Raw genomic sequence first — 23451 nt, forward strand, 5'->3', positions numbered from 1 at the left:
CAGTTATCTGAATACCTAGAAGAGCATAAAATACTCACAACAGCCCAATTCGGATTCCGCAAATCCCTTAGTACGGAATCCCTCCTAACCTCTCTAACTGACAGAGTCCTCGTAGGTCTGGAGAAAAAGACCCCATACCTCCTGATTCTCCTCGACCTATCAGCTGCGTTTGATACCGTAAAACACTCTATCCTGATCAACCGGCTCTCAGACATAGGCATCTCAGGATCAGCCCTGGAATGGTTCAGATCCTTCCTACACAATAGGACTTTCAAGGTCAGAATCAGCAACAAGGATTCCCTCCCGGTCAAATCCTCTTTCAGAGTTCCCCAAGGATCCTCTCTCTCCCCCACCCTCTTTAACATCTATCTTCTCCCCCTATGTCATCTACTCTCAAGTCTTAAGGTCACACACTTCATATACGCAGACGATGTTCAGATTCTGCTGCCAATCACTGACTCCATCTCCAGCACCATCAACTTCTGGAACAATTGTCTACAGTCCATAAACTCACTCCTATCTAGCCTTAACCTAGTACTTAATACGTCAAAAACAGAACTTTTGCTTATCACTCCAGATGAGAACCTTCAGCCTACCAACAACCTAACCTCACCACCAATGATCAATTCCACTCAAGTAAGAGACCTTGGGGTCACCTTAGACAAAAGGCTGAACCTCAAAGAATTTGTCAAGAACACAACGAAAGAATGCTATTATAAACTACATATTCTGAAAAAGCTGAAACCTCTCCTGCATTTTCAGGACTTCAGAACAGTCCTCCAAACAATACTATTTTCCAAAATCGATTACTGCAACTCTCTGCTTATAGACCTTCCAACCATTACCACAAAACCTCTACAAATGTTGCAGAACTCCGCCGCAAGGATTCTTACTAAAACCAGCAGAAGTGAACACATAACACCCATACTAAAACACTTACACTGGCTCCCCATCAGATCCAGAATCATTTTCAAAGTGCTAACTATAACACACAAGAACATCCATTCACAAACGTCGCTAGATCTAAGCCTTCCACTTCGCCTACACGAGTCTTCAAGACCAATCAGAAACAGATACTTAGGCACGTAGACGTAAACTTTTCATGAAGACTGTAATCTGTAAGCACCTGTATTTATTATAAGAATTTGTATTTACTATTTATATTTATTATTTAGCTATTAACATTGTTCTGTTACCACTTGGTACTATTTCTCTCCTTTACCTCAAACTCTAAGTTCCTACTAAGTTAGCCATGTTATTTATACCCAATCGTTGGATGTAATTGTATATTTGTTTAATTGTTCAATCTGTTTGATGTAATTTTCTGTTCCTTGTTCTGTGTAAACCGAAGTGGTATGCACTAGTGCATGAACTCCGGTATATAAAAGCCTTTAAATAAATAAATAAGAGGAGGGGCAGAGTGCAGTCTCCTTCCTGGACTTCTACTTCTTGCTCCTGTCTGTGGCCAATCAACTGAATCCTCACTCCTGTGACGTGCCTTGAGGTAGGGCACGGAGAGTGAAGTTTATTGATCAAATGTGTTTGCAGTGCCTCTTACTTACAGGTATTAGGGATGGAAGGGTAGAGGAAGGAGGATCTGCAGTGGCCTTGTGCTAGGAGGGAGGGGAAATGTATGCAATGGGTAAATAGGGAGAAAACAGAAGCAAGGTGTGAAAAACGTGGAAAGAAAGGGAAAGGAAGCATTATAGGGGTAAGGAATGACAAAGATAGAGAAATAGTATAAGAAGATGGAGAGAATGAGAGCAGGGCTGGTGCTAGCTTTTTTGCTGCCCAGTGCGAATAAGTAGCTTGCTGCCTTCATCTCCCAACAGCAATCCATACCCTAAAATCTGACATTCCTCCCCACCCGAGTCCACCCCCTCTCCTCTGGAACCCATGGCCAAAGCAAGAGCACTAGATGCCCTAGCACCCCCTACCCCACTCTGGCCCTCTACAAAAACACAATTTCAGATTATGCATCTATAATAGCAGATTTTGCATTTAAATAACATTCAGAGAACAGTCTTCCAAGGTGAAAATATCCCTGTACACTACATCCACATGCACTGCTGTGGTGCCAATCAGAAAACCCCTCAAACAACAACAATCCCGCCCATGAAAAAGTAACACTGCAAATACCAACAGCAGCTCCCAAAATACCAATACACCTCCTACCAGGAAAACGGAACAAGCCAGGTTGCCACACAACCCCACACAGAAGCCACATACCAGCAGAACACTTCACCTCTGCCAAACATGCAAAACATTGACAGACCCCCACCAAATACAGAAAAAAGACAAGTAGAAACAGAAATGTGCAGCCAAAACCGAATTGGACATTGCAACAAGACAAACCCTGTCCACAGCGAAACAATGCAAAACAGAAATATTACCATTCTCCACGAAACATCAAACAACAAAATCAAGAAATATAAAACATCATCAATCATAATAGTAAAACCATACCAATAACTAAAAAAAAATATTTCAAGACAGCTGAAGAATAAACATACAGTATTAGAGCTGTGCATTCGTTTTTCCCAAATTAGACAATTTCAACGAAATTATCTAATTCGACATGGTTCGGGGGTGACTAAAACCGAACAGAATTTTTCCAAAATTTAAAACATTAGTGCGCGCTAACACGAAAATTGGGAGCCCACGGAAAAAAAACCCCAAACCGTGGGAAAAACAAAATTTTTCACGGGGGCCCAAAAACGAAGCCTGAACCGAAAAAAAAAACCCCCGATGCACATAACAACATAAGAAATTACCATGCTGGGTCAGACCAAGGGTCCATCAAGCCCAGCATCCTGTTTCCAACAGAGGCCAGACCAGACCACAAGAACCTGGCAATTACCCAAACACTAAGAAGATCCCATGCTACTGATGCAATTAATAGCAGTGGCTATTCCCTAAGTAAACTTGATTAATAGCCGTTAATGGACTTCTCCTCCAAGAACTTATCCAAACCTTTTTTGAACACAGCTACACTAAATGCACTAACCACATCTTCTGGCAACAAATTCCAGAGCTTTATTGTGCATTGAGTGAAAAAGAATTTTCTCCGATTAGTCTTAAACGTGCTACTTGCTAACTTCATGGAATGCCCCCTAGTCCTTCTATTATTCGAAAGTGTAAATAACCGATTCACATCTATTCATTCAAGACCTCTCATTATCTTAAAGACCTCTATCATAGGCCCCCCTCAGTCTTCTCTTCTCCAAGCTGAACAGCCCTAACCTCTTCAGCCTTTCCTCACAGGGGAGCTGTTCCATCCCCTTTATCATTTTGGTTGCCCTTCTCTTTACCTTCTCCATCGCAACTATATCTTTTTTGAGATGCAGTGACAGGAATTGTACAAAGTATTCAAGGTGCGGTCTCACCATGGAGCGATATAGAGGCATTATGACATTTTCCGTTTTATTAACCATTCCCTTCCTAATAATTCCTAACATTCTGTTTGCTTTTTTTGACTTCTGCAGCACATTGAGCCGATGATTTTAAAGTATTATCCACTATGATGCCTAGATCTTTTTCCTGGGTGGTAGCTCCTAATATGGAACCTAACATCATGTAACTACAGCAAGGGTTATTTTTCCCTATATGCAACACCTTGCACTTGTCCACATTAAATTTCATCTGCCATTTGGATGCCCAATCTTCCAATCTTACAAGGTCCTCCTGTAATGTATCACAATCCGCTTGTGATTTAACTATTCTGGATAATTTTGTATCATCCACAAATTTGATAACCTCACTCGTCGTATTCCTTTCCAGATCATTTATATGTATATATTGAAAAGTACCGGTCCAAGTACAGATCCCTGAGGCACTCCACTGTTTACCCTTTTCCACTGAGAAAATTGTCCATTTAATCCTACTCTCTGTTTCCTGTCTTTTAACCAGTTTGTAATCCACGAAAGGACATCGCCTCCTATCCCATGACTTTTTAGTTTTCTTAGAAGCTTCTCATGAGGGATTTGCCTTCTGAAAATCCAAGTACACTACATCTACCAGTTCACCTTTATCCACATATCTATCCAATATTTAAAAACTCATTCAAATTGTCTTTTTTAATATCCCAACACCAGCAAAATACCTCAAAACAGCAGATACAAACACCCAACAACTAAAACCAAAAAAGATAAAACAAAAACCTTCTCTCTCCATACCTGGGGATTAGTGGTGGAGGGAGTGCACACAAACCCTCTCCCTTCTCTCTCACATATGCACACGCACATACTCATACTTCCTCTCTCAGATGCACACACACTCACAGGCTTCACCTTCTCTTTTCTTCCAATTGCTCCCCTAGGAGCTCTGGGCCTGTCTCTTCACTTTGGCTTCTATCGGGTCGGGATCACAAGGTGACCTCCACTTCACTTGAGCTGTTGTTGGGATGTGGTCCGCTGGCAGCCCAAAGCCTCTTCTCCACTTAAGCCATCGGTGGACGGATGGGGTCCACCAGGCAGACTGCGGCCTCACTACCTTGGCTCCTTCCCCCACCCCACCACTCCAGCTCATTCTCCCCTCTTGCCCACCATGCCTCCTCCTTCCCCCACCCTCTCTCCCTCCAAAGGCTTCTCCCTCCTCCCACTACCTCAGCTCCTCCCTCACACCCATCCATCCAGAGACTCCCCCTCCCTCTCACCTCTATCATCTGATGATTCCCCTTTCTCACATTATTTCTTCATTACCTCAGCTTCCTCCCCCTTTTCCCTCTCATGCCTTCCCTCCATCCTTTGCTCTTTCCTTCCCTTCCTATGCTCTCATCGCCTTGCTCCTCCTCCGCAACCCTCTCCCCCCCCCCCCCAACCAGTCACTCCCAGGCTATTCCTCCGCACACTCCAAGTGCAGGAACTCAACAAAAGAGTCTACTAGTGTCTGGTTTTTCCCTCATCCTGCACGAGCTAGCAGCAGGAGCAAGGGCAGCACTCAAGTGACACCACCCCCCACCGCTGCAGAGCCAATCTCGCAATAGGAGCTGCAAAGTCTCACTGCTCCTCTCGCAAGACTGAGCCTGCAGCAGCTGTCGACAATGCCACCCAAACACTGCTGCTGCTCCCACTGCTGGCCTGCTCAAAGGATTTGCTTTTTTTTCCCCCTACATCGGATCAGGCAGGGGTTTGGCAAGCCTGCTATGCATCCTACAGATTTTTTTTTTTTCCACTTCAGCTGCCCACAGGATGGAGTCCACCGGGCAGCCCCGGAGCCTCCACTCCATCTCGGCTTCAGGTGGACCCAGGCCGCCGCCTCCTCGGAGCCGCCGCCCTGTGCAAGTGCATGGCATGCACAGTGCGTTGTGCCGGCCCTGGATGAGAGACAATGAAAAAGAACGGCAGTGTGGAAGACAGAAAAACGGAGGGGTAAGCGAGGGAGCTGAAAGATATGAGAAAAGCTAAGGAGGAGTGAGAAGGAAGTTGAGAAAAGAAAGATGAAGTGATCGAGGCAGAGAGGAGAAGAAAGAGTTCAGGTCCTTAGGGACAGAAGCACTAAGTGGTGGCACTACCTGTGGCATTAAACATTACCGACTATAAGTCCTTTATAAAACAGTTAAAAGCTCACTATTTTCGTTTGCCCTTTACTTAAATCTCTGGTGTTAACTTTCTGTTATTATGTATATTATGATTTTAACCTGACCTGATGTTTGTTGTTTTTGTTTTGCTTGTACTATTTTTTTTTTTTTTTTTTTACTTTTGCTAACCGCTTAGTAGGGTTCTCAGATATGGGCGGTACAGAAAAATCTGCAAATAAACAAACACACACTACAGTAGAAAGAACACATTGGGGAGGGGAAGGGAGGGGCTAGAACAGCACCCCACAGGCTAAAAACAATTGTGGAAATGGATGTGTTGAAATACCTCTGCATGGTATAGGACTTCTTGTGCGGCGATCGGGGTTTGCTTTAGTTGGGCCAAGACAGAAAGGACTGGGTCTCGGTGATACCCTTTATGAGGCCTCCTTACCACTTGTCCTTCACTGGGAGGATCATAGTCCTAATGAAAATGAAAAAGGGTTGGAAGAACATCATTTGACTTGAAAAAAACAGAAGGCTAATGCAAGGAAAAGACCAAACCAAAAAAAAAAAAAAAAGTTAGCATAAAATGAATATTTAATACCACCTGGTAAAAACATTGATTAGTGCTATATAAAACTGCTTTTCCCTTTGATATGGAAAGGATTCCAGCTTTATTATTCTATGAGAAGGCAAAGCCATGTATCTGTTGAATATCATCATATATTGCAGCAGAGAAAATTACGCACTATTCCTGAATAGCTTGTAGTAGATTCAGTGAAAACACAGATCTAATGATCTGTTTCATAATAAAATTAGCTATAACCATTACATTTAAGACTGATAGTACAAGATTGCATCAGTTTAATTTCGTAATTTACAAACCTGAACACTCACAGCTACTAGTAAATGTTTCTACTCATGTGTGCCTTTTTGTTTTTTTGGCTGGGCAATTTCCTCTTGCTCCTTTGGGTTTCCATATCAGTCAGAAAGCTTAGCTGAGGTTGCACCAGTCCTAGAGTTGTCCAACTTTTGGCTCTCATGTCCTCTGTGTCAATCACCACCAAAGATCTAGAAATGCTTCCCTCTAGCTTTGACTAAGTGTGTTCAATACCATCACCGAGCCTCAGCGCTTGAGGCTGGAGCTCAGACACTCGGGGCAACAGGGGAGGCAGAACAAGGCAGGTCACTTCATGCTGCAAGTGGAGTTTCACTTGTCGATGTCAGCTGCTCAGTACTTTTCATGTGCTGAGCAACTGCTGCTGCTACTTCCCACCAAAGCTCCTCCTTGAAGATAACTGAGCAGAAGAATAGATGGGGCTCTTCAGAAAGGCGATCCTTCTTCCAGGTGCCTCAAGGGGTGCTGAAACCTGGAAGCTAAACCTGCAGAGAATATGGCAAATGCTCAGGATGGGAGGTAGAGTTGTCCTCCAAACACAGCTGCATCAGAGGTTGAAGAGAACACTCCAGCATCTCCCTACTCTCTGAACTACGTATTAAAGCATGGTGTTGATGACCCATGATAGGCCCTTGGTGCTGTTAGTCCTTTTTTCAGTGCTCGTGCATGACAGTCAGCGAAAACTTCAGTGATCGATATCTGTCTTAATCTCTGGGCTTATCCTTGCCTCCAGGAGTTGGAGAAGCTTCATAATTCTTATGTTTTGAGGATGCAAAGCCTTTTCGTCATGATGAAACACCAGAGTAGACACTGCAGCAGAGCACATCGTGATTCTGAGACACTTATATAGCAGGTCTTGTGGTGATTGGCAATGGAGATCATCTATCAACAGTTTGAGCAATACTTGAAGCCACTGGCCTTCTTCTCTGTCACAGCCAAAAAAAAAAATGATGAAGCAAAATCTAAAGACATCATTATCCCTTCTTACAAAGGTGACCAAAGAGAAAAAGGGGGCATCAATTGTGAGCCCTATCAGACAGCACAAAAGGAGAGACTAAGTCAGGGGTGCTGAAAAACAAGAAAAACAATTTTCAAAGGAATTACTAGCCTAGCTTTGGGAATTAGGATCTTAAACTGGCCCTTCTAAAAAGTTACTAGGATTGAGTGCCTAAATTTAGGATGATAGATCATGCTTTACATGTTTTGACCTTGGCCTTTGATAGGCAGAGTAGTCAGAAGCATAGAAAGATATCAAGGTGAGGTAACCCTGGCAGCTCCAGAATGGCGCAGGCAGTCGTGATTTGAGGATCTGGTGAATCTTGGAAAGAGGGACTCTTAAGACTCCATGTCTCAAAAGTCTTTTCATTCATTTATAAATACTTATTATCTGCTAATATTTGAGAAATACAGTTTTAAATTCTTCATGTTTATCTTATTTGTCTACTGAGTGCTAAAACAAAGTTGTGAGATCGAGGTATGTTTAAAACGTAACTATACATGTTGCAGTGTTTTTGGAGTCGAATTGCTGCTTAACTGGAAAATATTATGGGCTGTTCTACTGACTAGACTGGTAAGGCTTGCAACCGTCTGGAGGGGGATTGGTTGTGGGGCTATCCTGGGCGCAGGAAATCGCTCTTTGTTTTCTGTTTTTTTCCCCCCTCTTGGGAAAAATAAAGTGACTCAGAAACGCCTGAAGGGAAGTCCATGTTCCGAGAAGTGCTCCCTAAACAATACCTCTATCGTATCCTCCCTTCAGCTAGTTAAAAGATGGAAATGAAGAAAAGAATGCATGGAGGAACTTGACGGTGCAGCGGTTATTACCCTTAACCAATAAGCCTTGATACTGTTGATGCAACTCCATCATTGCTCTCTGCTTCAATGGCAAGGGGGAAAGAGAAATTGGATTCGTTCAGCAACCGAGTGCCTTGACGTTTATGGTCTGGGGAAGCAAGTATGGGGGTAACTTGCTGATGTGGTGGTTACCACCCTTAACCAGTAAGACTGATACTTTGATGCAACTCAAACATTGCTCTCTGCTTCAATGGCAAGGCATAACAGGGAATTGGATTCAACAACAATCAACGAGGGCTCGTGTGGGAAACTGATAAGCACGGGGGGTAATGGGAAATTGGATTCAAACAATAACCAATGAGGGCTCGGACTTTTATAGTCTGGGAAACAGATAAGCATGGGGTAACCTACACGGCACAGCACAAACTTCCATAAAGTTACTGGGCAGACTGGATGGGCCATTTGGTCCTTTTCTGCCATCATTTTTCTGTTTCTATAATTGAGGGTTTTTGGGTTTTTTGGGGGGTTTTTGACAGAACCCAGGTTCTCCCACAAAAGAGAGGAGGAAGGAAATTTTTGGTTGTTTCATTTCTTTTGGCAAGGAAAATTGTTCTTGGTCATTGGATCAGTGATGAACTGCTGGCATTTCAGCACTGGAAAGAACTTATGCAACAGACTGCTCTATTAGAATTACTATGGAAACAGGAAATAAGCAATTTCAGTAATATGAGGGCATAAGATATTGATGTAAAAGCTGGGGTCTTATTTGACTTTGTACTACATATGTACTATGTGCATTTTTCTCTTATTTTTTCTTTTGACTATTGTGTTCTGTTTGTAAGATGGTACCATGTTTATGACAATGCCAATAAATATATACTTATCCACATTAAATTTCATTGTCCAATTTTCCAGTCTCACAAGGTCTTCCTGCAATTTATCACAATCTGCTTGTGATTTAACTACTCTGAACAATTTTGGATCATCTGCAAATTTGATTACCTCACTTGTCGTATTTCTTTCCAGATCATTTATAAATATATTGAAAAGCTCCGGTCCAAGTACAGATCCCTGAGGCACTCCACTGCTTACCCTTTTCCACTGAGAAAACTGACCATTTAATCCTACTCTCTGTTTCCTGTCTTTTAACCAGATTGTAATCCATGAAAGGACATCGCCTCCTATCCCATGACTTTTTAGTTGTCTTAGAAGCCTCTCATGTGCGAGGACTATCATGCTGCTTGTCGGAGAAAAAAAAAGGTTTTGCGACATCTACACATTTATTTCAGATATCCGAGATGTCTTCCCAAATATATTTAATGTGAAGAAAACTATGGTTAAGAAATTTGAACCATTAACAGATGCACACGATAGCTTTCAAAACTGTTCATTATCTGCCCATTTTATATCGATGTTCACAAAGTTGCTACTGGATTAGCCCTGGATTAGCGCTGCTACTTATATAAACAAGTTCAAATTTGTTGGTCTAAGTAGCAGGAAAGGCACTACCTAGCTGAATAAGTTGTAAATTTGCCACATAAGTGTGCACAACTCATGTCTGTGTATTTGTACTTCCGGTTTTACACTGATACACGTGTAGATTTTTATCATGCTAATTTGATGCTTTTACCCCTGGCTTTCACACGTGAAAATCAGGGTAAATGAAATAATCAAGTTTTACCATTTAATCTACCAGTTCGTCCAATCCATCTACAGCTCATAAAAACCTTTCTGGCTCTTCAGCCTGAAGTTTCCCCATTGCACCAAGACCCTCTACCCAATCATTTTTTCACTTTAACGACATTTACGATCACCTGCACCAGATATTGAGCTAAAGTAAATATATACATGACATTTTGTCAGGTTTAAAATAGTAACTTGTGTGTGCAAATGTTGGCCCCGCCCTGAAATGCCCCTGGCACACCCTTTTCTTATAAGTGCAGTTATTTGTGGACCCCGATTTCCTTGCACAAGTTGCAGTTTTGAAAATAGCATGAAATCGCATATGTGCTATTTTATGTGCTAATTTTAATATGTGGAATATTTGAAAATTCACCTGTAAAAGTGCAATAGATTACATACAAATGTTTATATCTGCAAAATCAACAGATTACTTGTTCTGGGTAGCCAATCAAACTCCAGGCTACATGGGCTTCCTTACCATTTCATGGGCATCCTGCAGAGTGCTAGATAAGCTGTCACGAAGCTGATCAAAAGGAAGTCCTCCTTCTGCCAAAGCTAGAAAGGGGAAATAAAGCCATGTATGTAAAAGGTACCCTGAAAGACCAGATATCTATTACTAGGTCAAGCTTTAATACCTACTCCTCCTCGTTCAGCCAACATCATTAAATGATTGCAACATAACTCAGAGAGACAAAGGCCTGGCAGTCTATTGTACCTCTTGCAGCCACCATCTGCCCATAGCTGTACAAGACCTCCCCCTCTGAGATGGGTCTGTCTGGTGTATCCGTTTCGGTGACCGTCTCCGTTGAGCTGCTCCTTTGTGCTGATGAAGTGGAGCTTGGAGAAGGCACAGGCACAGGTGATGGGGCCTGTGGTACAGGCGAAGGAGATACCAGGGATCCCTCTGGCACAGGAGAGGCTCGAGAGATTAAGCTCACTGCTTCATCATCTCTTGCCACAGACATCACACTAAAATGGAATACAAACATTTTACCTACAGCAATACGTACTTAGAACGGAATAAAATCAGTTACTAAGAGATTTATAGGGTAATTTTCAAAGGCATTTCCAAGGGTAATACATTGCTTTGTCCATGTAAATGGCTGGTTATAAAAATGCCTTCCCAATCTGCAGGCGAACATGTACATGTATAACCTGTATGCACTTAAGTTTATCTAGACTGAGAGGAGGCTTTTCCCAGGTCAGAGGTGGGGAGGGGATTTGGACTCGCACGCATACTTTTGGATTTTCAAAAGCATGTGCGTACATTTCCTGGAAGGTTTCCTGCGCACAAATTAGCAGATATAATTGTGTGCAGGTAGTTTGGTGGGATAATTTTCAAAGTGAATATACACGCGCAAGTTCACTTTGAAAATAGGGGTAACTGATGTGCATATTTACCGACTTTCTCATGCTGGCTGTTAAAAAATGATCCCCTTAATATGTGCATTACAAACCACGTTGACATACAGAAGAGAAATAACTTTGCAATACTCATCCAGCCATCCAGAAACAGAAGGGGTGGGGACAGCAAATAAGAGCATTAAACCATGAGGCAGAAGAACTGCTGAGCCCCAAAGTTCAAATCTCTTACATCATTGTGCAACCTGGGCCAAGCCCCTCTCTCTCCCTGTAGCTCAGTATGGTTTTCTATAACCATCTGTCTTGGAGGTGACTGCATGTATACTGGCAATATACTAAAGCAGGAGTATCAAAATCAGTACAACTCAAAATAGAATTCTAACGGGGCAAAGCGGGGCCAACGTGTGCTTTCCTCTGGCTCCTAAAATATTTTGGCTGGCACCTAATGTCCCCTTCAACCCTTCTCGTCAATCAGAGCTCTGAGGAGGACTCCCCATTTGGTCTGCTTCAAGTAGATTAATAGAAAGTCTAGCCCCTCGATGACATGAGTTTGAGATCCCTATACCACATGATGATTTGGTTTAGATTCATTGCAATGGCGTTTCTCCACATTATTTTCACTAGCATTGTCTGAGTGAGGAGATGATTAGGAGACTTTTCCTGCATGAGACTCACACAGCTCTTGGGAGGGGCTCGTCCTCTCTTGCAGAAGTGGGATTTTCTTCCTCCAGAGGCAGTTCTGCATCTCCCCATGGGTTGGGACGCTCTGGGCTTGGCGTGTATGCGTCATCGGAGACGTGCTCAGACACAGGGGGCGTTGGTGTAGTTACTCGAGGTGGTGTCGCCACAGGTGTAGGTGCAGGTGTGACAACAGGACTTGTAGCTTCTGGAATCTTAGATCCTTCAGCTTAGAGACGGTAAAATAATTACAATGTGAAGAAAACAGAAAATAACCTGAATGTAAGACAAGTTATTTTGTTTTCACATCAAATTTGCCTGTGGTATAGGTTTCATTTTTTCAGCATGAACAATTAGCAAACTTTAAAAAACATTTGTCTAATTGGGGTAATTTTCACTTTGCCCGCAGTGCTTGCAGGTCCCTGATTACTTAATACCCATGGGCCTGCAAGTTCATTTTCAAAGGGAAACCCTCTGAGGAGTTTCTCTTTGAAAAATTCTTGCCTGGCCAGGACCATGCATACATAAGAATCCACTGCATCTGCAAGTGTAAACTCCCAGCTGAGAAGCTAAACAAACTCCCAAAGCATACTTTGCTGGGACAGCCATGGAGCTGCCCCTCTTCCTTGTACTGTGAGGGAAAGGAGGGCCAATTTTTAGAAGGCGTGTTTCTGCAGCTAAACATCTGTTTACCCACAGGCAATCCTTCCAAAAATTGTTCCCTGACCAAATTAATGGTGGCAGATGAGATGTATTCACATACACCAGACAGATCCAAACCAAAGGGACTCCTGCAAATAGTTTCAGAGTAAAGGAAAATTGGTTCTTACCCGTTAACTTTTGTTCCTGAAGTACCACAGATCAGTCCAGACAAGTGGGTTTTGCATCCCTACCAGCAGATGGAGGCAGAGAACCAAATACTTTGAGGCACTGCTACATAATCGAGATTGCCACCTGCAATCCCTCAGTAGTGACCTGTACCAAAGCCAAATTAAGAGAACAACCATCCCAACAATTGCCTAAATGAGGGGAAACATCGAACCTGAAAGATTTGAATCCCCTGAACATAGTATAACCACAAACAACCCAAGGGTGCACAAAACAACCAGGCAATGTGTTAGAAATTCCTGGAAGGTAGATCACTTGCAGAATAGCTTGATATGTGCTTGCCTACTTCCATTGTTCTTGGCACAGAGTCTAAGATCCCATGCCTCATTTTTTTATTCATGTAGAACATGACAATCTGTCTGTTTGAATGAGAATACTCTCTTTGAAGGTAGCAAGTGAAAGTGTTAGAGCATACTTTGTAGCTCTCAACTTTTAAGAAATTGATCTAAACTTGTTTCTCCTGGAATTACCATGCCCTTTGAGTTTGTAAAGGGCCTGAATGGGCCCCCCAAATCTTTGTGGAGGCATCTGTTGCTAAGGTTACTTGGTGAGGAGATAGTCGCAGTGGTGCTCCTTCTTCTAGAATGAAGGAGCTCGGCCACCAGCTCAGTTCTAGTTTCATTTCTGATAAGTCTCCACTATGGTTGTTAAAGGTTTGAGTTAAGTGGTCCTACTGGAAATGAAGGCCCACTGTAAGAGTTGTATGTGCAGGTGGGTTGGCAATATTGTATAGACTGCTGCCACCATGTGACCAAGAACCAGCAGCACTTCTCTGGTAGTTGATCAATCTGTGTTCAGCAATCTATGAGCCAGAGTCTGGAGAATTTGCACTCAATCAGAATGAAGGAAAGCTCTCTCCTGCAGAGAATCTATCCACAACCCAATGAATCTGATTTTCTGGGAAGGAATCAGAATATTTTTTTTTAAATTCATGAGGAAGCCAAGTGATTATAGAAAATGTATTGATTCTCCAGGGAGGGTAGAACATTCTCTTTGGAATTTGCTATCATAAGCCAGTTGTCCAGGTATGGGAAAACCTGGATACTCTGGCAGCGTAGATATGCTAGGCATTTGATGAAGACCCTTGGTATGGCTGAGAGGCTAAAGGCAAGCACTTTGTACTGATAGTGAGAAGAATTCACTATAAAGCACAGTATTGCCAATGTAGGGAGTGAACGAGAATATGAGCATAAGCATCTTTAGATGAGTGCACATCCATTCCCCCTTCTGGATGAAGGGGAGAATTGTGTGGAGGGAGCTCATTTTGAATTTCTCCGGAGCATGCGCTTGTTTAGCCTTCTTAAATCCAGGATTGGCATCAGTCACCCATATTTCTTGGGAATGAGGAAATAGAGCCAGCTCCTCCCCATCTCTATGGCCAGGGGTTCTATTCCTATCACTCACTGTTTGAGGAGTATCTCCAGGCAGAGCTGCATTGAGTGAGATAGAATCAGATTGAAGGCGAAGCAGCAATGAAGCATGGGAAGCCAGGAGAAAGGCAAGAAGTAGCAAGACTCCACAATCTTGAGAACTCGGCAATCTTCACTGATCTTGCACCATTCTTCCAGGTAGTAATGGATTCTCACCCCTACTGGAGACAATGGTTGCTGGGTCCAAAAGCTGGTCAAAAACTTGGCCCAGGCTTGGACTAGATCTGTTGTGATGCTTTTAGTCTACAGCTTTCATGCTGCTGAGCATGGAATCAGAAATTGCTGTTAGGGAAGTAAGGACAGTATTCAGTATTGCTGGAATTGCCAGAAGGGGCATCTCTGGAAATATGGTCTTTTACATTGTAACATAGTAATGATGGCAGAAAAGACCAAATAGTTCATTCAGTCTGCCAAGCAAGCTTATGTTAGTAACTGCTGCTCCTTGCGAGTTACCCCCAAGCCTTATGTTAAGGGTAGTAATATTAAAAATCAAAACCAAGCAACAGCCAAACCCATAACAAAATTAACTACTAGCAACATTTTTACAGGGTGAGCAGCATTCCTGATAATTCATTTAATGCTGCTGTTTGAATATGCCTTGCTTTTGGACTTGGCCATAGAAGTAATCTTGAGCTTTTTCTCTAATGTCTGCGTACCAGTACCCTGGACCATAAGACAGAGCCCAGCATTGATTATTGTCTGAATTCAATCCCCCTCCCCCCCCCCCCACCAAAGCAGAAAGTGATGCTGCAGTTGGGTTAAAGTCATTTAAGTTAATTGGTTAAGGGTAGTAAACCCCATACCTTCCTGCTCTATGCTGGTTACCCTCCCATACACCCTTTTCTTAAATTTCCAGCTTGAGCCTTTAGGTATCCACAGTGTTTATCCCATGCCTTTTTTTATTTGTTTACTGCTTTTGTCTTCATCACCTCTTCCGGAAAGGCATTTCAAGCATACACCGCTCTCTCTGTGAAGAAGTTTTTCCTGACATTGGTTCTGAGTCATTTCCCTTGAAGTTTCATATCGTGACCTCTATTTCTACAGTTTGCTTTCTTCTGGAAAAGGTTCGAGGAACATAAATAGAAGGTACGCCTTGCATAAGGCTACTGTTCTGGTTCTCTGGAGGGGGCTGCACCACAAAGTGCATTCCTTTATTTGAGCCATTGTTTCTCTGATCTTTTCTCTGAAGAGGTTATCACCTAGGTAGGGCATGTCTACCAACTTCTCTTGGACATCCTCACTTAGGGTATTGGCTCTCAACCCAGCCATATAGTGAACTGCAATGGAGTTTGACGAAGAACGTGAGGTGATATTGAACTCCTCAGACAGATCTAAGACGACAGCATACTCTTCGGCATCCAATAGTGGTTGAGGGTATGTGATTTCGCCATCACCGGCTGGAAGAAATGACTTTAGTTTTTGCATACAATCGTGTAAGTACTGAACCATGTAGAACTGATGAGCAGTGATCTATTCATTAAGCATAGAGCTTTGAATCATCTTTTTGCAAAAATTGTCCAGTAGTCTTGGATCTTTCCCTGGAGGCATATTTGAATATATTCTTGTTTTCTTTGCTCTTTGAAGAGCTAATGCCACATTACTGATTGTGCTAATTGTACTATTCCAAAACTGGGGGATTTTTGAACTCTGTATTTGATGTCAAGTTTCCTTGCTTCTGGGGCACAAGAAATGGGATTTTCCCACAGTCTCATTAGTAAATCTTGCAGGATATGATGGACCACAATAGTTTCTGGGTGTGCTAGAGCTTCCAGAATCTGGAGGTGGCCCAAGATGCCTTCACAAGGATCTTTGTCCTTAAGTACATTTACTCCAAGGGCTTCTCCTAATTTGTCCAGAAACCTGGAGAAGGAAAGGTCTTCGTGGGAAGACAAGTTTTCAGAAGTTCTGGATGGAGATCAGAGGAAATTCCCATTGACCCTTCATTGGAGCTTAGGAGTACAGAACACTGATTCAGGTCTCCATTGATGAAGCTGATGACTGAGGAGTGGTCCTTGTCACCTTGGAGAAGTGTACTAATGGACATCCTCAGAATGGCTAGAGTATACTGCATGCGAATACAATGGGCTAGAAGCACTTTGAGGGCAATCTGATGGAGAATACACGTGAATTGGGGATACTGGGACTCCTTTTTGTAGCAGTAAAGATAAAATCCTGGAAACGAAAGTTATATGGTACCCTCTTTATCCCTAGCCACTAATGAGGTAAGAAATCTTTTACCAGCTCCACTACTTGGTCAAGTGGCAGATATGCCCTCTGTCCTGGTGTGACTTGTGGAATATCTTTTTCAAATACTAGCATGGAATCTTGTAAATCTTCTAGACTTTACAAAATATGAACTGGAGGCCAATTAGAAATAAGATGCACCAGGATAGAATCTGATGCCTCTTATTTTCAATAGGATCTAATGTTTCTAGATGCAGACTCTGTGATAGTAATTTTGTAGGTGAGAGTATTCTAGTAATCGGTGGAGGAAGGGGGATCCTGGCCCCTTCCACTCCTTGACCAGCATATAGCTGCATAGGAATATTTGCAGAATGATAGTATAGGCAGCATGGATGACTAGCTGAGGTAGCATGGATGACTAGCTCAAGGGAGAAGAGTGAAGGAGTAGCTAGTAATTAGTGAATCAGGCTGAGAACCAAGGTATTAAGGTTCAAATCCCACTACTACTGTTTGTGACCGTGTGTAAGTTACTTTTACTACTATTAATCAAGTTATTTATGTAATAGCCACTGCTATTAACTGCATCAGTAGCATGGGATCTTCTTGGTGTTTGGGTACTTGTCAGGTTCTTATGGCCTGGATTGGCCTCTGTTGTAAACAGGATGCTGGGCTTGATCGACCCTTGGTCTGACCCAGCATGGCAATTTCTTATCTTCTTCCAATGGCAAAAGTGTTGAAGATCAATGTTCAGAGACTCGACACCTTGAGGACTTATACGCAGGTTGTGCCGGTGACTTTTCCATCAATAGTGCTGATGCAGCCTTGCCCTTAGATGGTGCCGATACACTTGAGCCTCTGTATTTTCGATACTCATTGCTCCAGCGATTCCACTGAGTGCCGCCTCCCTTTCTTTGACACATAGCAGCTATGTTTACTCGACTTCGAGGGTTCTGGCAAGGGAGGGAGGATATTTTAGAGGAGCTAGTGCTCAACTCTACTCCCGGTGAGGCAGATGAGGCTGCACTTCAGGAAGAGGACAGACTGTAGCTTATGCAATTCCTTCATTTTCCAGGCCTTGGCTCTTTGTGTTTGTGGAGACTTCCATCCACAATTATAACAAGTGGCTTGGTCATGGTCTGGACCCAGATAGAAGTAGCAGAGTTAATGTCCATCTGTAATAGAATTTTTCCTGTCATAAATAGTTTTTAAACCCACTTATTGGCCTTTCTTTTTAATAGACATTATGACAAAAAAAAAAATACAAAACTTTTTTTTTTTTTTAAGAAACGTAGCACTGAAAAGTGCTGTTTGGGGACTGCTGAGGCCAAGGCCTCAGCAGTCCCCTCTGAAGAATTTTTCAGCAAAAACAAAGATGAAGGTACATATCTATGCTCAGATGAAGAAAAGACTAAAGGGGCTCACACAGCAACATCTGAGTGGGAATTCCCGCACATGCTTAGTAGAACAAAAAGCTCCAATAGCTATGAGAGGGAGATCTGTTCAGTGCCACTGGATTACGTCATCCACATTTTATGGATAATTCAACCCTGTTTATCAACGATAAACTACCATACAATGTCCTTTGCCATAGATGCTCAAGGTTGTTACCTGGGGATCTTTGCTCCAACCCATCAGATTCTGGCTCAGAATTCTGGGGAGATAGCACTGGAGTTTTTACCAAGGCTGGTTCTTTCAAAGGAGAGTGAGGAGGTGTGGATGGAGGGGTGGCCACTGGAGTATGGATGACAGTGGCCTGAAAGAAAGTAACAGAAACAGACCTTAAATGGCTAAAATCACTGAAGATCACATATTAAATGACTAAAGGTAGACTGAGAAAATACAATCTTAAATATAGTTCAATGTTATTTTTTAATGAAATACAAAAATCCTATCTATACAAATAAAAAAACTATCACACTCATACATCATACATTCACACACATTAAAAATATATTAAGTCAGATACAAATATCCCTGTTATCACATAATACTTTTTGCTACATATGATCAATGATTAATAAACATCATAAATATACATGTACTTGACCTATATTATATATCCACATCAACTCTCATAAAATCCACTTAATATCATTCCCTTCAATATACATCCAAATGTCCTCGTACTCCTCCCTTCATTTATACATCCATTGTGCACCCTTTATTTATATATCTGACAAAATTCTCTGTTTCACCCTCTCATCCAAGGGCTTCTTCAGGGAACTATAGACATTATTATCCAAATAATTCTTCACTAATTCGTGTATTTTCAGGGATCATCCGTCTATGTACACCGCCTGTTCATCTTTGCATAAATTTATATCTGCTATAATCACTACATCATGTTCCAGTTTCTTCAAAATCTAATTCTCTTCATCTCATAACGGCCCTTTCGTCGTCCCACGGGAGGAACTGGAACAATTGCTCCCAGATCGATAAGGCATCGTAGTGTGTCCTGGACCGCCTGGCGTTTCTCTTCGTACGAACAAGGGGAGATTAGGAAGCGGACCCGAAGGCGCTGAGCAAAATCTAAAGCGTAGCTTTGTCTTATCACTGTGAGGACCCACTGATCTGACGTTAACTTGGCCCATTCCTCGTATAACTGAGAAAGTCTGCCTCCTACAAGCGGAACAGAGGAATGGACCAGCCGCATTTCATTGAGAGGGTTTGACCCCTCCTGTGGATTGAGGGGCCCTGGATCTTCTGAATCTATGGCCATGAAAGGACTGAGATCATGAGGGCTGCCTGCCTGTAGCCTGTCTGGAGGAGGAACCCAACGAACGAGAAGCTCAGAATCTACGATTCCCTCTGAAACAAGTCCGGGAAGGGAAAGTACCCTTTGGTCTAGGCTTATCCTCAGGCAGGCGGTGGACCTTGTTCTCTCCCAAGGATTGGATCATATCTTCCAGTTCTTTTCGAACAGTAATCTGCCTTTAAACGGCAAAGATCCCAACTGAGCTTTAGAGGAGACATCGGCCGACCAGTTCCTCAACCAGAGTAGGCTGGCGGGCCAAGACAGCCACCACCATGAACCGGGCTGAGGTACGGAGCAGGTCATACAAGGTATCCACGCTGTATGCCACCGCAGCTTCTGAGTGTCCTGCCTGAATGGTCTGCTCCTGAGAAAGAGAAGTAATGTTCTGCAGATGTTGGAATCAACGAAGCCCCGCACATAAAGAAAAGCTGCTGCACATAGCAGCTCAGACCCCCAGCGCAAAAACTTCAAATATGTGCTTGAGCTGCACCTCAAGCTTACGGTCCTGAAGGTCTCAAAGTGCCGTTGCTCCTGTCACCGGGATAGTGGTCTTTTTGGTTACAGCAGACACCGCTGCATCCACCTTAGGCACTTCAACAGATCAAGAGCCTCCTCGGGCAGGGGATACAGTTTATCCATTGCTTTGCTGACTTTCAGCCCCAACTCTGGAGGGTCCCATTCACGGAACAGTAAATCGGTGACGGACAAATGAAAGGGAAAAGACCTTGTCGGCCCCCTGAGACCCACCATGACCGGGTCAATTTTCCCCAATCGAGAATCTTCCTTAGGTATCTCAATATCCAATTCTTCCAAAACAGCAGAGATGAGCGGGTCCAACTCATCTCTTCTAAAGAGACAGACCACCTTAGGGTCATCTTCCTCCATGCCCCGTGGCTTGACCTGGTCCAAGTTGCTGTCAGGATCCACCCCCAGTGGGGGCTTGTCCCCTAAATTCAGGTCCTCCGGGTCAGAATCCAACGAGGACACATTGCCCGCCGGACGGGAAGGCGTGGAACGACGGAGGGACTGTGGTACCGGAATATCCCCCCTTTCTCTGGAAGCCGAGGCCACTTTGGACCATGAGCCCGAGATGAGCCCCTGAGACCAGTGAGGCAGTTGCTGCCTCCTCTCTTGGCAGCTTTGTGGGATTTAAATGCTTTGTGCAGGAGCATAATAAAATCCGAAGAAAATGAGTAAGAGGAGGAGTCAGAATCCCCCTCAGGGCCCTGCCCCTCCTCATCAACAGAATTCTCTGCCTGCTCGCCCCCCTCAGGGGCCTGAAAATGCGGCAATAAAGGTGGGGGGAAATTGCCCTCCCCCACCGCGGCTAGCTCAGCCGCGTGAAAAGATTATAAAATGGCTTCCATTCCCGCGCTGAGCGGGAATGGATCTGTGGTGTCCTGCTGCAGCCGTCCGAGTCTCCCCGGCTCGCAGCACAGCTTAGAAACGCCGTTGCTGGCGGCTGCCAACATTCCCTCCCCCCTGGGGAGGCAGGCGGAGTAAAGGCCATCTCTGGAGACACACATTCGTCTCCACACACCTTGCAGGCCGCTCGCCATGGCATGAAGAAAATAAACGGCAGCCGCACTAAAAGTAAAAGAACGCCGACCAGGTAACAAGCCCTCCCCCAGCGCACCCCCATAATGGAGGGAGAGCCGGCACAGCGAGGCACTCTGCCTCTATAACAGGAAAAACAAAGCTGAAATTTTTATTTTTTTTTATCTGTTTGATGTCTTCCTGGGTCCTCTGCCTCAGAGGGTGACTGAGCCGGGCTCCCCGGTATCACCCCAAAACCTAGGGGGGGGGCAGAGCCGACAAGGAGGTCCTCAACCCCTTGCTCCCTCAGGACCTGCCAACCCCCCTGGGAGTATCTGAAGGCTGTGTAGAAACTAAATTCTTCTGTCTTCTTCTGAATAGGAAAATTAGTTTCTTACCTGATAATTTTCGTTCCTGTAGTACCAAGGATCAGTCCAGGACACCTGGGTTGTGACTCCGCACCAGTAGATGGAGACAGACTAAAACTTGTGGGCGGAGCCATATATGCCCCTGTGCCAGTCACAGCCCCTCAGTCATACGTAATGTCAAAGTAGAAACCCAAGTAGGCAACCATAGCTAACTAACAAAACTTGCTAATTAACCAGAAACAATTCCAACTCCTGTAGGAACCAGACTCCCCAACCGGGAGAGCGAACAAGCAGTGAGCGTACAGAAAGAGCGATGAGCGGACTCTCCGTTACTTTAGCGTAGTACTGCGGGCGGGATCCTGGACTGATCCTTGGTACTACAGGAACGAAAATTATCAGGTAACCACTCACAAAGTGGGGAGTAGCTGGCTTGTTATGGCGGTTACTACCCCAAACCAAAAAGCCTGATACTTCACTTTCAATGCATATCCTGCTTCAACGGCAGGGGAGAAGAAAAACTGATACTTCACGCATATCCAGCATAGCTCTCTGCTTCAACGGCAGGGGAGAAGAAAAACTGATACTACACGCATATCCAGCATAGCTCCCTGCTTCAACGGCAGGGGAGAAGAAAAACAACCAATAAGGGCTGAATAACACAGTCTGGGTAAAACAAATAAGCATGGGTGTAGCTTGCTTATTGCGGCGGTTACTTCCCCTACTACCCATAACTAATCAAGCTTGATATTTCACTTGGTTGCAGCCTCATCACTGCTCTCTACATTAATGGTGGGGGTGGAAGGGAAATAGAACCAAAGAGCTAAGAGAAACAGATAAGTATGAGAAAAAAATGTGAAGCTTGCTGGCCAGACTGGATGGGCCGTTTGGTCTTCTTCTGCCGTCATTTCTATGTTTCTATGTAAGAAACTAATTTTCCTTTCCCTGTACGTACCAGGATCAGTCCAGGACACCTGGGATGTACCAGAGCCAACTTACCGAGGGTGGGAAGCAGAGAGTCCCGCTCGGAGTACCCTCTCCCCAAAACCTCCGGCCTCAGCGGCCTGAACATCCAGACGGTAATGTCGGACGAAGGTATGCAATGACTTCCAGGTAGCCGCCCTACAAAACTCTTGAGGCGACACCTGAGAAGCCTCCGCCCAAGACGCAGCGTGAGACCTTGTCGAATGAGCCCGAAGAACCACCTGCGGAGGCTGTCCCCGTATCATGTACGCTGAGCCTATGGCCTCTTTAAGCCAACGAGCGCTCGTCGTACGAGACGCTGCAGCACCCTTCCTGGGGCCGGAAAGGAGGACAAACAGAGGATCCGCTACCCGAAAAGGATTAGTGACCTCCAGATAGCGAAGGAGGGCCCTCCGCACATCCAGCTTCCGTAAATCCCTCGATTTCGGATCCGACGACTCCCCAACCGCGAAAGCGGGAAGTTCAACGGATTGGTTCCAATGAAAGCCGGGACGACCCTAGGAAGAAAGAAAGGGACAGACCGCAAGGAAACGCCTGTGTCGAAAATTCGCAAGAACGGCTCCCTACAGGACAATGCCCGCAATTCCGAGATACGGCGAGCCGAAGAAATCGCCACCAGAAAACACGGTCTTTAACGTGAGATCTTTGACAGTAGAGCGCTGCAAAGGCTCAAACTGTGCCGAACATAAGGCCGAAAGAACCCAAATTGAGATTCCAAGCCGGACAGGGAGGACGCAAAGGAGGACGGAGATGTTTAGCCCCCTTCAGGGAACGGGCTATATCTGGGTGAAGAGCCAGGGAGGATCCACCGAACTTCCCCCGCAAACAACCAAGTGCCGCCACTTGGACCCGTAGGGAACTGCACACCAATCCTCTGGCCAGTCCCGCCTGGAGGAAAGCCAGAATATCAGGGACCGCAACGGTAGGGAGATCCAAACCTCGCGTCACACACCAATCCTCAAAAACTACCCATACCCTGACATAGGCCAGGGACATAGACTGCTTCCGGGATCTCAGTAGCGTAGCAATAACCGCATCTGAGTAACCTTTTCTCTTCAACCGAGTCCTCTCAAAAGTCATGCCGAGAGACAGAAGTGATCCGCATCCTCCAAACAGACGGGGCCCTGATGAAGCAGCCCCGCGAATCCCTGAAGACGAAGGGGAGCCGCCACCGACAACTGAATGAGGTCTGCGAACCATGGACGGCGTGGCCACTCCGGTGCCACCACGACCACGTTGGACGGGTGCAATTCTATGCGCCGCAGAATCTTGCCGATCATTGGCCATGGGGGAAACACGTACAGCAGCACATCCGTCGGCCAAGGAAGCACCAACGCATCGACGCCCTCTGCTCCCCTCTCTCGACGCCGACTGTAAAA

At 44.5% G+C, this 23451-nt stretch overlaps 1 protein-coding gene across 6 annotated transcripts in view; it reads right to left on the bottom strand.

The window, feature by feature from the left end:
* Positions 1-23451, bottom strand: part of KIAA0586 (KIAA0586 ortholog) — a 299701-nt gene that overhangs the window by 123531 nt on the left and 152719 nt on the right. For all 6 annotated transcript variants that reach the window (XM_029598209.1, XM_029598205.1, XM_029598206.1 and 3 more), the window contains 5 exons: positions 18041-18185; positions 11928-12159; positions 10606-10859; positions 10369-10445; positions 5865-5999 (listed from right to left, as the gene is read on the bottom strand). In XM_029598209.1, coding sequence (XP_029454069.1) covers positions 5865-5999; positions 10369-10445; positions 10606-10859; positions 11928-12159; positions 18041-18185 — 843 coding nt within the window. The remainder of the gene's footprint in view (positions 1-5864; positions 6000-10368; positions 10446-10605; positions 10860-11927; positions 12160-18040; positions 18186-23451) is intronic.

The sequence above is a fragment of the Rhinatrema bivittatum genome, chromosome 4, assembly GCF_901001135.1.
Source record: "Rhinatrema bivittatum chromosome 4, aRhiBiv1.1, whole genome shotgun sequence".
NCBI classification, from domain to species: Eukaryota; Metazoa; Chordata; class Amphibia; order Gymnophiona; family Rhinatrematidae; genus Rhinatrema; species Rhinatrema bivittatum.